The 17712-nt window shown below is 40.3% G+C and overlaps 1 protein-coding gene across 3 annotated transcripts in view; it reads right to left on the reverse strand.

The window, feature by feature from the left end:
• Positions 1–17712, reverse strand: part of LOC137423706 (oxysterol-binding protein-related protein 2) — a 243015-nt gene that overhangs the window by 42484 nt on the left and 182819 nt on the right. For all 3 annotated transcript variants that reach the window (XM_068111142.2, XM_068111141.2, XM_068111140.2), the window contains 3 exons: positions 12816–12945; positions 9551–9626; positions 1854–1988 (listed from right to left, as the gene is read on the reverse strand). In XM_068111142.2, the coding sequence (XP_067967243.1) occupies positions 1854–1988; positions 9551–9626; positions 12816–12925 (321 nt within the window). In that variant the 5' untranslated portion in view covers positions 12926–12945. The remainder of the gene's footprint in view (positions 1–1853; positions 1989–9550; positions 9627–12815; positions 12946–17712) is intronic.

Below are 17712 nucleotides of genomic sequence, written 5' to 3' on the forward strand. Positions count from 1 at the left end.
GGGGGGCCTAATCGCTATATGCTGTCAATAGTGGATGAGTATTCTCGATTCCCGTTCGCATTCCCGTGCTCGGACACGTCTTCCCTTTCAGTCATCCGTTGCTTTCGGCAACTGTTTCTGATGCTTGGGTATCCGGCATTCATACACAGCAACCGCAGGACGGCGTTTCTGTCATGGGAGATAAAGCAATTTCTCCTCGAGTGGGGGATTGCTTCCAACCATACCACCGCCTACAATCCCCAAGGGAACAGTATAATTGAACGTTACAACGGATTATCTGGAGAGCGGTTACGATGGCCTTGCGTACCCGCAGCTTGCCCCCGAGCATGTGGGAACAGGTACTGCCTGAAGCACTACACATTATCAGGTCTCTTTTGTGCACTGCCACTAACGCTAGCCCTCATGAGCGACTATTCAAGTACCAACATCGCAGTTCCAGCAGTCAGCCCCTACCCTCGTGGTTAGCCGAGCCGGCACCAGCTTTACTAAAGCGAACCGTCCACCAGAGCAAATATGAGCCGTTTGTGGACCGCGTAAACAGATTGAAGGCGAACCCCGAATACGGGCACGTCCGGTTAGCTGATGGCCGAGAAACAACAGTGCCGATTCGGCATCTTGCGCCTTGTGGAGAAGATGGACGAGCAGGCCGACGGGAGGGGATTGGCCGAGGCAGACTCAACTACCCCTGCCCAGGCGGACTCACACCCGGACGCAGCTACTGGGGGTGCCGCTGCTGCGGATTATGAGAGCGTCTCCCTTGCCACCCGCCCCGGTCTTGCCAGGTTCTGTGAGTAGATCGCCGGGCGAGGGAGTGCGGCCGATACCTAGCGTGAGTGGTTATGGAGTGGATGGAGTATATCGCACACGAGGTGGGAGGCTTTGTCAGCCTCTGACCCGTTTTGGCTACGATGCCTGTTAGCTGCATTCTTAAGAGAGGGAGACTGTAATGAATCTGAAGAAGAAGAGGCGTGTTGCAGGTGTGGAATAAACATATCTGTCTGTCATGGCGAAAGCTTACCGATGTAAGAGGCTTGCAGTATTTAACCAGCTGTAAGAGTTACACTGCCAGTGCTGCTGTGGATCCTGGGAGATCTTGGTAAGATGTGGTTACGAGCTTTTGACTTGTGACTGAGATTGCTTGGTTCATTTTATACCTGTCTTGATGTGCTTTCATTTGCATTGAAGAGCGAATAAGATGACTGCTTTGTTTATGTAGGTAAACGCCAGATCGATTTCAATAAAGCCTCATATCCTGAAGAGGTCTTGGAGTCTGATTTCACTTCAATAATGATGACATCATAGGTGAAGTGGTATACCAGCCAAAAATGTTTTAATCGAATTCCTTATCCTAAAAATCTGAAATTGCATGCACATGATCTATGACCCATTTGTATTGAAATATTAAATTATGACATAATAGGTCACATGGTTTGGCAGCCATTTTGGATTGAAGGAAAACATTAAATAATTATATCGCTGAAACCGCTCACCCTATTGATGCGAAATTTTACAAATATCATCTAACAGCACTGTTTCATATAGTTCGAAAAAGATGATGTTATAGGTCACGTGGTTTGCCAGCCATCTTGGATAGAAAAACGAACATTATCCAATCAACATGAAACTTCACAAACGTGATCCACTACCCATACATATGCAGAGTGATGGCATCTACCCGTTGTGGGACTATGCGGAGGCATATTGGCAACACAGTCGCATTGTTCTAGTTTTGAGATATTTCTAAGTACTGTATGTACTGTATATAACATCCACATTCCACACGCAAGTGAAATCCAAGCAAGCTCTCTTCTATGAGCCTCCATCCTGCACAAAAAGAGGCACAATAAACAAACCTGCATTCGCTGTATGGAATCGGGAGATGTGGTGGCCTTGTTGATGAGACTCGTGTGCTCCATGTACTCACATAAACGCTGCAGGAAGCTCAGAGGCTCGTTGAAAATTACAGGCATCGTTATTTTGGAAAGTTCCTGCACACGAGAACATACATCAATGCTGGCGACGTTCAATCAAGGATTAACGTATTAAAAAAATTGCAATACTGTACTTCATCTATCTATAATTCCAGCAATCTCTGTGTGTCTGTCTGTGTGTCTGTGTGTCTGTGACCGCTGTTTCTCGACAACCACGGGTCCGATATACTTGAAACTTGCCAGGTATATTGCTGGGGACCCGAGGATGTGCCTTTTCAAGGTTTGTAATTAATCGGACAAGTACCTACCGAGCTATGTCCAAAAAACGCTTCAACCAATCAGAGAGCAGCGAGCTATCACGTGTGCCGAACCGTTAATGCAATGCAAGCGTTAATGCGTTAATGCAAGGCTTTTCTTTTTTTCCCTCTTCTCTTTCTACTTTTCCTTGCGATTAAATTGCAAACAGCCAAAATACGTTGGCGCTAATTGAATAATTGGCCATTAACACTAAAATAATCGTAACTGCGATATGCCAACTTCCGGACAGTGCAGCCTTCCATGTTGTTGTTGTTTGCAGCAGCTGTTTGCAGCAAGGCAAGGCTTTTCTTTTTTTCCCTCTTCTCTTTCTACTTTTCCTTGCGATTAAATTGCAAAAAGCCAAAATACGTTGGCGATAATTGAATAAATGGGCATTAATAGATAGATAGATAGATATGCGATATGCGAACTTCCGGACAGTGTGCGCGTTACGAGCTGACCGCCATTACGGTACGTAATTCGATTTCTTATGCGCATTATTTCTCCCAATTCAGTCAGAGCGAAGGGCGGAAGCGAAGAGCGTTGTTATTTTTTGTTTACGGGCGTACGGGCGGGGTAGAGCGTACGGGTAGCGTTTTTTTTTTTTTTTGGCAAGGAACGGGCACCCACGTACGGGCAATGCCCTAGTCTATCTATAATTCCAGTAATCTCTGTGTGTATGTGTGTGTGTATGTGTGTGTGTATGTCTGTGTGTCTGTGACCGCTGTTTCTCGACAACCACGGGTCCGATATACTTGAAACTTGCCAGGTATATTGCTGGGGACCTGAGGATGTGCCTTTTCAAGGTTTCATATTAATCGGACAAGTAGTTACCGAGCTATGGCGATTTATTTACCAAACTAATCACAGAACAGGTTGCGGGGTAGGCCAGCCAATCACAGAAGACGTTGTTGCGTAGGCATGGCCGATGTGAGAGCGCGTGCGCCAATGGTAATTCGAGGCGTAGCGGGCGCCATTTGGAGGAGCTGGGAGGACTCAGTCGTGATAGAGTGAGCCTGAGTGAGTATATCAAGACAAGAACAAGATCTAGAAGGAGGTATGTACGGTGCGATTCATATAATATATTGTTTAGTTATCGTCGATGAGGAATTTGGGGTCGGAATGGGTGATCGGCCTGGGTGACTGGGTCTCGACTAGATGCTGGACCGCACCAAGGAACGGGCACCCACGTACGGGCACGTCCTAGTAATAGTAATGGAGACATAGAATAAATAACCCCGTGGAGGACTAACAACCCACGGTTTCTGAGAAGATTTTAAAATAAATTACCTGAATTAGAGGCGAACCCACCCTCCCCGTCCCCCTCACCCCCCCCCCCCCCCCTCCATCCCCCTCCCCCCCATAATTTCGAAAAATTCGAAAAAACATAATTTCGAAAATTTCGAAATTTTCTATAGCGTTCTTCCTTATGCCTAGATACACCCACACACCAGATTAGAAGTTGGTACTTCGCTTATTTTTCAAGATATTCCGCTCACAAGGTTCAGACATACATGGCGGCGGCCATCTTGGATTTTGACGTGGCGACCCAATTTTCAATAGCGTTCTTCCTTGTGCCTAGATACACCCAAGCACCAGATTAGAAGTTGGTACTTCGCTTATTTTTCAAGATATTTCGCTCACAAGGTTCAGACATATATATGGTGGCGGCCATCTTGGATTTTGATGTGGCGACCCAATTTTCTATAGCGTTCTTCCTTGTGCCTAGATACACCCACACACCAAATTAGAAGTTGGTACTTCGCTTATTTTTCAAGATATTCATCTCACAAGGTTCAGACATACATGGCGGCGGCCATCTTGGATTTTGACGTGGCGACCCAATTTTAAACAAGTACACATACATTCAAAGTACACCGCCCCCATGCCAAATAATTAAATATCCTACAGAGCGGCATTGCCGGGGCGCCTCCGGCGCCCGGCAATACCGCAGTGCAGCTCATTGAGGCTGCATTGGGAGGGAGAGGTGTACACTAATTGATTGATTAATTGTATAATTAAAATCAATAAAAGATTATCACAAAATATTTTCATAATCAATTGGCTAATAGCATAACTAAACCACTAGTGCTTCATCCGAAGATGTATCTTTCAGAAATTTAATTAAATAAGTCATTAATAAAAAATTAAATAATTAATTGATTAATCAATAAATAATTAATCGATTAATCAATAAATAATTAATCGATTAAATGATTAATCAATAAATCAAAAATATCCTTGATAGCCACATCACTTGGTCACTCATGTCCAACTATTAGCTTCCCAGCTCAAAAGGTGCCTGAGATATTGGCCAAATGAGAAAGAAAATAAATAAATGATTAATAATGAAAATAAATAAATAATAATCATAAAAAAATTAAATTATTAATCAATTTGGTCAGAGAACACATAAACTACCACTATTTCATCAGAATCTGTAACTTTTAAAAAATATATATTTTTGGTCATTAATCGAATAATTAAATAATTCATCGATTAATTGATTAATTAATAAATCAAAAATATCCTTTGCAGCCAAATCACCTGGTCATTGGCATGTCCAAATGTCAGCTTCCTAACTCAAAAGGTGCCTGAGTTAATGGTCAGAAGAGAAAGGAAATTTGATTAATTAAATAAGTACTTAATTAATCGCTAATAATTAAATAACTCCTCAATTTATTGATTAATCAAAAAAAATATATACCGTTTTTGACAAAAGACTTGCTCACTATTGTGCCGAAATTTCAGCTTCCTAGCTCAAAGGATGGCTGAGATATCGCCCGGACAAACAAGAAAGAAAGAAAACAAGAAAGAAAACAAACAAGAAAGAAAGAAACCAGAGTGAAAACTGAGTACTCTCTTTCAGCGTGCGTCACTGCCGAGCCCCCTTTGGTGCCCGGCAATGACGATTTGCAATGCCTGGAGATGGCATAGGAAAGGAGCGGTGTACAACAGCGTTCTTCCTTGTGCCTAGATACACCCACACACCAGATTAGAAGTTGGTACTTCGCTTATTTTTCAAGATATTCAGCTCACAAGGTTCAGACATACATGGCATCAGACATACATGGCGGCGGCCATCTTGGATTTTGACGTGGGTTGCACCCACACACCAAATTTGAATGCTGTCCTTCGCTTTACCGCACGCACGCCGGCACGGACGGACGGATGGGAAAACCATAGTCCCCCTTTCGCTCCGCTGTGCGACGGGGGACAATAAATAAATTTTAAAAAAGTGAAGGCATCGGTCGATGTTCCACAACATGGTCAAGAATGGGTGCGGATGCCTATTACTAGTTTTCAACCCTTGGGTAACATAACTCTGACACAGACATACCATGGTTTTTCATTTTAAAGTTGACATTACCCATTTTTGTCGTCTTTTGTTCACAATTAGATAGTTGTCCTTTTGTTTGTGTTCTTAAATCGAGGCTTTTTCAAGTTAAATGAGAGAAAACCTAACCAACTTGTACTTCATTCCCCATCAGTTCTCAAGTAAAATCAATCAATCTTTTACAATGACCTTGGTAATTACAATGACCAAACTTATTTGTACTGACCAAATCTGCAATCTTCGAATTTATATGGATTAAACATAAATTTTTGATGCTGTTATTCACAAAATGTATATAATCTATCTACACGTACCAGATATACATTATTGACAAAACATATTTTTCTGGCTTTGGTCCGTTCTTTAATCATCACTCGTTTTTAGCTCACTAATTGGTGGTTTTCCTAGTTCTTCACTTAAACATCTTCATTGGATTCAGAATTATGCTGCAATAATTGTTACACAGTTAAACTAGAACAGCGCTCGGTAGAGAGCATACCTCCGCCAGGCTGAACAGTTTACATTTTTTTATCCCACTGATAAGCCGGATCTGCATCCAGGCCTGAACCAAAATCGATTTGCCTTGTTTTTGTCACTTAATCAACTCATCCACCTAGTTTAGTCACAACTTGTCCACAACTTAGTGAGACATCGTGCTATATAACGTTTTTGGCCCTGTCACTCAATGGTGAATAATCACTCAAAATATATATTTTTTAATTTCGTTTCTGAATCCGGATCTTCAACACAATGAAATCGATTAGCTCTCGTCATACACCCAAACAAATTTCGTCCGAATCTGTCCACAACCTTTTGAGATATCCTGTTCACAGACAGACAAAACAACCAAGAGACAGACAGACAGACAAACAGACAGACAGGAGTTAAACATAGCCTCCGTCCTAATTTGGTGACGGGGGATATAAATCAAGTGACGGGTGACGGGAATAATCATTGTAATCACGTATTAGACCAGAACTAAGCTTGCTCCACTGGACGTCGTTCATATTCCGTTCCCTATGGTGTGCTCACCTTGGTCTCCTTGCCATGCCTGTTACATGATTTAAAACTGTCCCCGCTTTGGAACTCCATTTCCTGTCCCCATTAGCTCTGCTCCAATTCTGTTTTTAAAAACTACTTAAAGACTTGTCATTTTACACAGGCTTTTGGGAAATCTCACATCTTTATTTATTTATATATTTATTTTGCTTTTGCTAAAATCCAGGATCAAACACGAGCAAGGAGACAGAGGTAAAATGCAACACTATTGACAGTGGGGCAGTAGAGCAGCAGGTGGATGTATCAAGCAAGGGAATAAGGTGATAAAAGAGGAGGAAACCTGCAAATTAGATATTGGTTCATTGGGGAGTGGGGGGTGGGGGACAGGGGTAGGGGTAGAAAAGATCACCGATAGGGGTGAGTGGGGCGACATGAGATTGTGGGAGACCACCACTTGAAGCCCTACATGCAAAAATTGCATTGACCAGCCTCAGGTTTGTTCCACAAATGGGAGAAAGGAGAAACATACAGTAAGTGTGGAGGTGAGTGGGAAGAGTTTAACCAAGGAGAGTGCTACATTCATGATTTTGACATTGTTTTCACCCTGGCCCTGATCTAAATTATATTTCCACTGCATCCAATATATTTTGATTTCAAAATCCAATTTTTTTTTCCTATCCCTTTTAATTTTATTAAGCACCACGTGATGGTTTTTCCACGAAAGGCCCTATCTAGATATACTCATTAATAATCTACGTGATAGATGCACCATTTGTGAATACTGCATTAACCTCTGTCTCCACTTTCGTTGCTTTCAGTCCGAGATATCCAACCCTGCTATTTTATCTACTCTCAAATTTACTAATGGCTTCTTAACATCCGATGTTCTAACTACAACATCCTTCAGCTCAACTCTAACGGCTCACATGTTATTTTTATTTGCTAGTTAAATGTTACAAGGTTCATATGGAAGAGCCTCTTAATACATACACAAGAACCTCACACCATACATACACCATTAGCAATCATTAGCTCACATCAATCAGTACAGAGAGCATTAGCAAATGGCAATTGGATGTGGTGAGAAAAAGGAAAAAGGTGCGGGTGGGGGGGGGGGGGAGGGGAGGGAGGAGAGAGGGGAGGGTCCCTTGTTCCACATTCTCTTCAATCTCATTCTTCCCTCCACTATAAGTGAAAAATATGAGCACAAAAGGAAACAATTGTTTTTACATCCATTAGCTGCAGATTCCATTGCACTTGGTGTTTCAGTGTCCGCTATTTAAGCTTCAACAGAGAAGATAACTGAGATTACTTTTGGTACTATTCCGATGAGCAATGAGTAATTTTCAACAAAGGAATTACATGCTGTTTAAAAAAAAAAAAATCAGTTGGAAAAATGATTACCAAACAGGAAATATAGACTGATAAAAACAATATCCTGATTATGGTGAAATGAGGATCATCAGTTGTTAATTGCAGTGTAAAAACCCACTCGTCAAATGAGAAGTGAACTGTCTGAATGAGCTCAGAATGAAAGGAACTGTATAGAATATAGACGTGTTCAAGTACAGCTGGCCTGAAGGCGAAATACTACTACCTGTTGCATAGGTAAAATATTTTGGGAAAGAATGAAAAGTAAGAATGAATGAATGAATGAATGAATGATCGTTTTAAGGCCATTTTCCCCGCTGGAGCGGGGGTTAGCCTTGCGGGCCCCATGACAATCATGGTTCCCTTTTTGAGGCAATGTTTTTATGGCCGGATGCCCTTCCTGACGCCAACCCTTGGTCGCCTCTTACGATGCGCAGGGATACGGTGTACCTATTCTAAATCGGGGTACACACCGTGATCATTCATCCCAGCAAGCTGGTACTCAATTTGCCGACCTCGGAAGGATGACAGGCTGAGTCAACCCCCCTGGCGTTAATTCAGCGATCGGCCGGGATTCGAACCCAGGATCCTAGGATCCCAAGCCTGCACCCTAACCGCTAAGCCAACACCAGGCTCAACACAAAAATAATGAAAAGCAAGAAGAAACAAAAACATGCAGAACACTAGAACAGCATTCAATAGAGCGCATACCTCCGCCAGGCTGAACAGTTTATGTTTTGTATCCCACTGATAGGCCGGATCTGGATTCGGACCTGAACCAAAATCTAATCGCTACAAAATCTAATCGGCTTGTTCTTGTCACCAAAACAACTCATCCACCAAGTTTAGTCAATATCTGTCCACAACGTTTTGAAATATCATGTTATATGTCATTTTTAGGCCCATCTCTAAATGGTGAAGAATCACTTTTTAAAATTCTCATATCTGGATCCGGATCTTCACCAAAATCGAAACAATTGGTCCTTTTCAAACAGACAACCTGTCCACCAAATTTCATCCAAATCCATCAACAACTTTTTGAGATACCCTCCTCACAAAAAAGACAAACAAGGGTGAAAACATAACTTCTGTCCACCTTCGGTGGCAGAAGTAATAATCGCAAAACAATTATACTTAGAAACTAATTTATGATTAAAAGCAAAAGTCGCATCTATGAATAGCTGTCCAAGCTGCTCAATCACAGGCCTTCGTCATTGTAGAAATAATTAAATAGAGCATGCTTTCAAGATGTTTTAGGGACAATCACTTCCTGTTCCACAATTCTTCAGTGTCTTCATTCTGCATGTAATGTTTCAACTTGAAAATGATTGATGTTCCTGTTTAAAATGAATTTCAAAATTGTTGCATTCACAAAATGTCATTTTTAACCAGGGCTACATTCATTGAGAATGCCAAGACGATCATTTTCAAACACCTTGTCAATTATTAAAAGCAAAGGTACGAGATAAAACGTAGCTTTCCGAAAAATACCGCAATCCCTCGCATTAAACACCGTTTTATCGAAATGCAACACTCATTTAAAGCGAGGATTCCTGTACACTGCTTTCAAGCGTTGAACCATGCGATTTGTAAGCATTCACCCATAAATACATACCATGCCAATGCATTTACGTAGAAAACTCCAGATACTGAAATTGCTCCGCGAATACATTTGTGCTGGGAGTTTTGTCCTGAAACAAGAAAATCCAAGTGAAAAAAAGAGGACAGACAATTTGGCTACAAAAGACTATGTGCTTTTCACATCTCAGATCAAGTCTCTCTTCTTCGAAAGGCCGTCGCCATTGAAGTTAAAATTACAAAAATTTACGCGGCAAACACAATGTTATGGAGAGGTAAAATAGGAAGAAGGAAGTAGGCAGAAGGTGAATATGCATCATTATGCTATATTTTGGGGGATTTATTAATGTATATAGTAGGACCACAGATAATGTTATAAGTTTTCTATTGTTGGAAGATACAAAATGGAAGCATTATTGTATTTTATGGTGGCATTTTTGATGATTGGCTCACAGTTTTATTTTTAAGATGTCGTTTTCATTCTTTGTGATTTTTTTTACATTTCGGATGCATGTTTTACTACCATGTTATTGTATAGGGTCCATCACAAGTTGCATTGCCCCCTTTATGGATATGTGCCAAAGAGCCGCAATCACACAATAGATGACCAGGGTGGACAGAATGCGTTTTCTGATGGAATACGGAATACTCATGATAATTATTACATCATAAAATTAAGTGCATCGACTCATAGCGACAAGTGTCATGCAGCGAATACATAATCAGTAGCAATACTGCATGTAAAACAACGACGTCATATTTGAATAAAAGAGGGAAATAGATGTGATAATTAAATAAAGATTCATCTTCGCATTACTGATGTTGCGGCACAAGTCAAGCTTCCTTATAATTCTTCAATTTGGCCTTCATTATCCATTCATTATCAGGACCTGCAAGCAGCCAGATTATTTATGGAACCAGATTTATGGATTTATGCAAGCAGCTTATAACTGATTTATTAAAACAAAGTGTGTGTGAAACACATGACAATTGCTTGTTTTTGTGTCATGCGTTTAGTTTTCAAAACTACTAAAGCTGCTGAATGATGATGCTAGGCACACACTAAGATATATACATAAAGTACCGTAATGTTATGACTAATTATTTAGGCAAAACAAGTTATTTTAAATGAATATGCTTTGTATCAAATGTTGAGACTTGGTACTTATTGCTAAGCAACTGGTGGATTAAAAAGAAAAATCTTAAGTGACCAATGAAATCCTCTATATCAATTTAGTAGGGATAGAAATTGTTATAGAAGTCCCAGAACGTAACTAGAACATCCATAGAGGCCTTGCTCGGTCACTGTGATGCCTGGCAGTGGATTATCGGGGATGAGATGTTTTAACCATGTTCCATACATGGGATACTCGTGGACTTTTGACATGTTGTACTGTATCCCAATAGTTTCAGCTTCATAGCAATTACTTATGGGTTCAACACTACTGTTCCTGCACTAATTACTCCCGCAAGGGAGTAATGCATTCGATCGTGTCCGTCCGTCCGTGTGTGTGTGTGTGTGTGTGTGTGTGTGTGTGTGTGTGTGTGTGTGTGTGTGTGTGTGTGTTTAGTGAAGAAAAAAAAAAAAAAAAAAAAAAAACCTTAAAACAAACTTTTTTTCCCTTTTTTTTTTAGGCTGAAAGGATTGAAACCTCGAGGAAGAACGGTGCCCAGCTGATGATCCATGCAGTCGGGAAACTAGTCAGTTGCTTTTGGGTTAAAGTTGTTTTTTTTTTTTGTTTTTTTTGTATACAAGATCGAGGCTCGTGAAAGAGCGAACATTAATCACACATGAAAGACAAACAGACACATAAAACAAATAACATCGGGAGCGGTAGACAAGATGGGGAGAGAGGGGGAAGGACACAAACACAACATTTGAGACCAGGGACCGAGAGACATGGAGACATCGAGAGATCTGTGGGAGGGAGAGGGCTTTGGGGGGGAGGCATGTGAAGGGGGGGAGGCATGTGAAGGGGGGGGGGGTGGGAGAGGTATAAAACATATGGACACTGCCAGGATTTCCAGGAAAGAAGTTGGAATTTCAAACAAGGTGGATCTGGGGTGAATTAGTGGGGGTAGAAAAGATCAAGGTTATGGATGGGGGAAGATAAGAGATGGTGGTGAACAGCTGTTTTAAAGACCTGGAGGGAGGAGAGGGATTGAAGGGAGTGTGGGAGTTTGTTCCACAGGCGGGAGAAAAGAGGAATGAAAGAGTGAAGGTGAGCAGAGAGCCGAGATTTCGGCAGTTTAACCATCAGATTTTTTTTTTTCAGTTTAACCATCAGAGAAAGTTCTTGCTTTAGGTGGAGAAACTATGTTTGAGGTTTACAATTTAAATAAAGTTGAATATGGGATGTTGTAAAATTAACATCATTTACAACAATCCTTTAAATTATTTAAGTTTAGGAACAACCAATACTGTACAATTAATTAAGTGTGTGTGTGTGTGTGTGTGTGTGTGTGTGTGTGTGTGTGTGTGTGTGTGTGTGTGTGTGTGTGTGTGTGTGTGTGTGTGTGTGTGTGTGTTCGTATGTTCGTGAACAAGATATCTGGAAAAGTTCTGAACGGATTTGGATGAAAGTTGGTGGGATGATTGCCCTTGGGATAAGGAAGAATTGATTAGTTTTTGGTGAAGCTCAGGATATTATTCCGGATCCAGAAATTTTTTGAAGGATTTTTACCATTGGAAGATAGGGCTCAGCAGTGGCCACCCACGGTGGGAGTATGCGCTCTACTGAGTGGCGTTCTAGTTAACAACATGCGCATGGTGTGATTGAGTGTTCTCACCCTCGAACACTGCGCTAGCTTCCGTCCTCCAAAGACAAGAACGAACCAGTGGATGGTGTACATTTCTCTGGTACTGCAGTTCAGTCAAGTTGCCAATTTCCTGCCAATGTCATGTACTTGTGCAAATCAAAAAAGCACCAATTGTGGTTATCAACAACTATTTTCCATTTATCAGGAAAATAAAGTGGTGTTGTGTTTTTTCCTTGCAGACAAGTGACCTATCGTCTACATTTGATTGGCTGTTTCAGAACACATCAAATCACGATTTATTTTGGGATTTTCTAATATCCAATAACAAGTGGAGATCCACCAAGAAACAACCTCAGAATAGGATCAAGCCTAACTTATTTTTAACAGCATGTTTGAACAGCATACAAATAATATGTATTTCACTAAAAGAAAATGCTAAAATTCAAGATTTATCCCGAACAGATCTCTTCGAAGGAAAACACATTATTATTTGCCTGCACAAAAGTTCTGTCCTAAAGTTTCTTCGATCTAATATGTTCAACCTGTATTCTTGCATGCCATTTGTCTGGGTGTTGTCTTCTGTGTCATGGTTCACACGGTCGCTCATTATGAAAGCAGATGTTCCACTGACACTCTGCTCACCAGACTTCATGGAACCTCTGTCCCCGATATCTGCAACACATGACAGAGTTAAGAGCTGATTAGAATCTGCTCATCAGAACAAAATTTTACTTGGAGGCTTTACTGTATTTTTACCCAATATGTGTTGGCTACATTTTCCCAATGGTCGTACAATTCTGAATCGAAGCAATGTCTTACTGCAATTTCAAATCACATGTAGGCCTCAAGTGTGATGTGTCCCAGCATATTCTCCAACTTGTTTCAAAACCATAATATAAATATAACTCTTCTATTAACACGGCTGCACTTTTATAAGGAGTAATTTAAGACCTATGGAAAAACGTATAGACTTGAATTGTAGACACTAGCTTCGACATCAAACATGGGAATTTAATCTGGGATCCAGCATCAAGAGCTACAGTCGTGGCCAAAAATATTGGCACCCTTGCACTTTTTTTCAAATAACTCACATTTTTCTTCAAAAAAAAAGTTGAAATTGACAAAAGTATTTGGTCTCCACAATTCTTTATTTCACTGTTAATATTACAGAACCTTTGTTTTTTATTCAGAACTTAATATATCCTTTTAAATCAGAAAATAAAAAGAAATTGCATTGACAAAATTATTGACACCCTTGACTTAATATTTGGTAGCACAGACTTTGGACAAAATAACTGCAGTGAAGCACTTCCTATAACCATGAATGAACTTCCTACACCTCTCTACTGGCAGTTTGGCCCACTCTTCTTGTGCAAATTGCTCCAGTTCTCCCAGATTTGAAGGGTGCCTTCTCCCAACAGCTGTTTTCAGATCTCCCCGCAGGTGTTCAATGGGATTTATATCTGGACTCATTGCTGGCCACTTCAGAACAGTCCAGCGTTTTGTCTTGAATCATTCCTGGGTACTTTTTAAAGTGTGTTTGGGGTTATTGTCCTGCTGCAAGACCCATGGCCTTCGACAGAGACCCAAGCTTTCGGACACTGGGTTCAACATTGCGCTCCGAAATGCCTTGGTAATCTCATGATTTCATGATACCATCCACACATTCAAGGAACCTAGTGCCAGAGGTAGCACAGCAACCTCAAAACATCACTGAACCAACTCCATGTTTGACTGTAGGGAAGGTGTTCTTTTCTTTGAAGGCTTCATTTTATTTTCTGTAAACATAGAGATAATGCGCTTTACCAAAAAGCTCTAATTTGGTCTCATCTGCCAACAGGACACTCTCAGAAGGATTTTGGCTTGTTCAGGTGTGTTTTGGCAAACTCCAGTTGAGCGTTCTTAGCAGTGGGGGCAACAGGAAATTTAGCAACAGGAAATGAAAAATCTCAGCAATATATTTGGGGGCAGTTGCATCTTGTCCATGAGTGGCTGTCCAAAGCCGGGAAGCCCAATCTATTCCAAATAAAGTAATGTCATACATTTTCGATACAATCTATAAGATAAGAGGTGTATGTATGTGTGTGTTGCCATTTTTATCAGAGATGGCTTCGTCAAACTTTCAGAGGTTCATCAGTGAATGCCAGGGAGTGTTTTTAAGCAATAACAAGCGTTACGCCTAGGTCCCCCGTCGGGGAAGTGATGCGAGTTGACAAAGTGGAAGACGCAGAAAACATGCTATGATATGATATTTCGCTCACATGGTTCAGACATGCATGGCGGCGGCCATTTTGGATTTTGACGTGGCGACCCAATTTTCAATAGCGTTCTTCCTTATGCGTAGATACACCCACACACCAAATTAGAAGTTAGTAGTTCGTTTATTTTTCAAGATATTTCGCTCACAAGGTTCAGACATATATATGGTGGCGGCCATCTTGGATTTTGACGTGGCGACCTAATTTTCAATTGCGTTCTTCCTTGTGCCTTGATACACCCACACACCAGATTAGAAGTTGGTACTTCGCTTATTTTTCAAGATATTCTGCTCACAAGGTTCAGACATACATGGCATCAGACATACATGGTGGCGGCCATCTTGAATTTTGACGTGGGTTGCACCCACACACCAAATTCGAATGCGGTCCTTCGCTTACGCACCCACGCACCTACGCACGCACGACGATATTTTGAAATTTTTGAAAAAAAAGTCGGGGTTTTAAAATATATATATATATTTAATAATCGGTCTATAGCATCTAAGCCTTTGTAGAGGGTATTATTAGGGTAATTAAATGATCCCTGACCCCATTCCTTTGTGGGTGTATAGAAGTGTTTTAGGCCTCCACAAAAAAAAAGAAAAAAATTAGATTTCTTCAAAATACTAACAGGCTTAGCACTTGGCAATGCCGGGTACCTCTGCTAGACTATAATATATACGCATACAAGGTGGTGTATGAAAAAAAAATGTTGCAAACCTTTTGAAAAATAATAAAGGTCACACAAAATATTAACAAAGACGATGTAATAAAATTAAAAGGAACAAAATATTTATTCATATTAAACCAATCAACAGAACAAACTAAATGACATTACACAATTGTTTTCTATTCAAACAAAATTACTGCATATACAAAATGTTCTTAAAACTGCACGAGACCTTGAACTCCATTTTGAGTTCAGAGCCAGAAAGAACACCACAGTGCTCAAGATCATCTTTGTTCAGGATCAGACACTTTAAGTGACCAAGGTTTAGAGTCAAAGGAAAATATGAAATTTCTGAAGGGAAATGACGATTCAAGTTGGAAGCAACTTGAAGACCTGGTCAGAGGTGAGGAGGGGGGAAGAGGAGGGACGAGGGCACATCATATTTCCTGTAGAAAATGGAGCTGTAACAATTGAGATGCTTTCTACTCCTTTCGGTGTACAACTTGATGCCAACTCCAGCCAGTTTTTGAAAGAAGAAAATGAACGAGCCCAATGCATGAAATAGTTTATGCAAGAGAGCACCCTTTGGAGAACACTCTGCCATGTTTAGCTGAGTCAAACATTGAGACAGCTCACCAGTGTAATCATGTGCATCTTTTGGGTAAACTCCTCCAGCAACGTCCAAAGCAGAAACAGTTGATGCAGTATATGTGAAAGAGTGTGAGCACCTTGGAGCAATGGAGCATCCCAAATTTCAGAAGTAATTACCTCACGGTGTGCAGGTGCTTGGTGTAATGTGTAAACAGACCTGGTTAATTACCTTGTTTATGCAATGCTGAAGGATCCATAGCTATATAGCACAGACCATGTAGCTTAGATTATTCTTGTATCAGGGAGACGGACAGAGCAAGTCGTTTTGTCAAATGTATACTGTGAATTCAGCGAGTGTTAACCTTAAGATAGTAGAGAATAAGTTTGTTGTATGAAACCTCTCGTTTTCGAGTGAGGCCGGGTGAGGAGGTCTTGGGCACAAAATGCACAATGGGAAAGAGCACTGCACTCTTAGAGGAAACAGCACAGACTGTTTGGCCGGTGTACCGCAAGCCATGGTGGTGAGGTCGGCTGCAGAGCCTTGGAGAGGGATGTGAGACTTTTGTTTTTATTTGGGACCACTAAGTGTGGTGGGCCAGCCCAGAAGATGGCACGTTTCCCAGCCTCTTAACTCCGTGAAAGTTAATGTGGGAGTAAATGTTCAAAGGGAGTAAAGTGGTGAATAACATGGGAGTAAATTGACAAACTGAAAATGTAAAAATATTTTTCTATGTGGATTTGTGTAAACACAAAGGGTAGATTTTAAAGCAATGTTTAGGATAGAACATTTCGTATATGATGACATACATAAAATAAGTGTTAGATGATGCAGCAACGCAGTCATCTATGCAGTGGCCAAATAATTCTGGTGTGGAACCATCAAAATGATGAAGATTTGTTCATCCACATAACTGGTAAAAAAAAATTGGCGAAGCTTGGACCCATTTTGGTTCCCATCATTTTGGTACAAGGAAAAGCAATGCAGTGTTGGAGCGAGTTTGGTTAAGCGGAATAAAGTTCAACTGCTTGGTTCTTCCTTGATTCAGACGTGTGCCAGAAGTTCCTTGTTGTTGGAATCAAAGTGCAGAGATTTGAGTTCAAAAGTGAATAAAAATGTATTCATGGAGTGAAACCTCAAGTGATCAAAAATGGAGTGCTCAAACTATAACATACCCATCAAGTCTGAGCATATCTGGGATTTCAACGAGCAAATACCTTGTACATTATTAGTGTGGAAAGCCATGAATGCATTGGCTGTTTAACATTAAACGAGCAGAAACCCATGGAAAAAAAACCATATATTTAAATATATATATATATATTGCACTTTTTATTCTTGCCCTGGTTGAAAGAGCTTAAAATGGGAGGTTCTGTATTTCATAACAGTCATTTTACTTTTCAGGAGAGATCGAGGCAGTGGTCTGTTGCCAATACAAACATGGTCCATGCTATCTAGCTATGTCCATGTTCAATTTCTAGTCCGATTGAAAAAAACAGAATTATCGGATTATTTTCCGATAGGTTTAGATTAATTTGAAGCAACTTTTACTTGATAATCTTTTCTCTCCGAGGAGCATTTCCATGTTTCAAGGTGTGAAAAACAGACCGCATTAGCCTATTACATATATAACAGATGATGCGATAGCAATGGCTGATTCAACAAATTGTCAAGAAAGTTGTAGATGCATGAACAATAAATAAAAGTGTCAATTCACACCTCAAATACATTTCTCTACTTGTATTTGCATTTACACAAATATATATATATATATATAATATATAATATATAATATATATATATATATATATATATATATATATATATATATATATATATATATATATATATATATATATATATATACAGTATATATATATACACAGTATATATATACATATACATATACATAGATATATATA

Source organism: Myxine glutinosa, chromosome 3 (genome assembly GCF_964187855.1).
Source record: "Myxine glutinosa chromosome 3, kmMyxGlut1.1, whole genome shotgun sequence".
NCBI lineage: Eukaryota > Metazoa > Chordata > Myxini > Myxiniformes > Myxinidae > Myxine > Myxine glutinosa.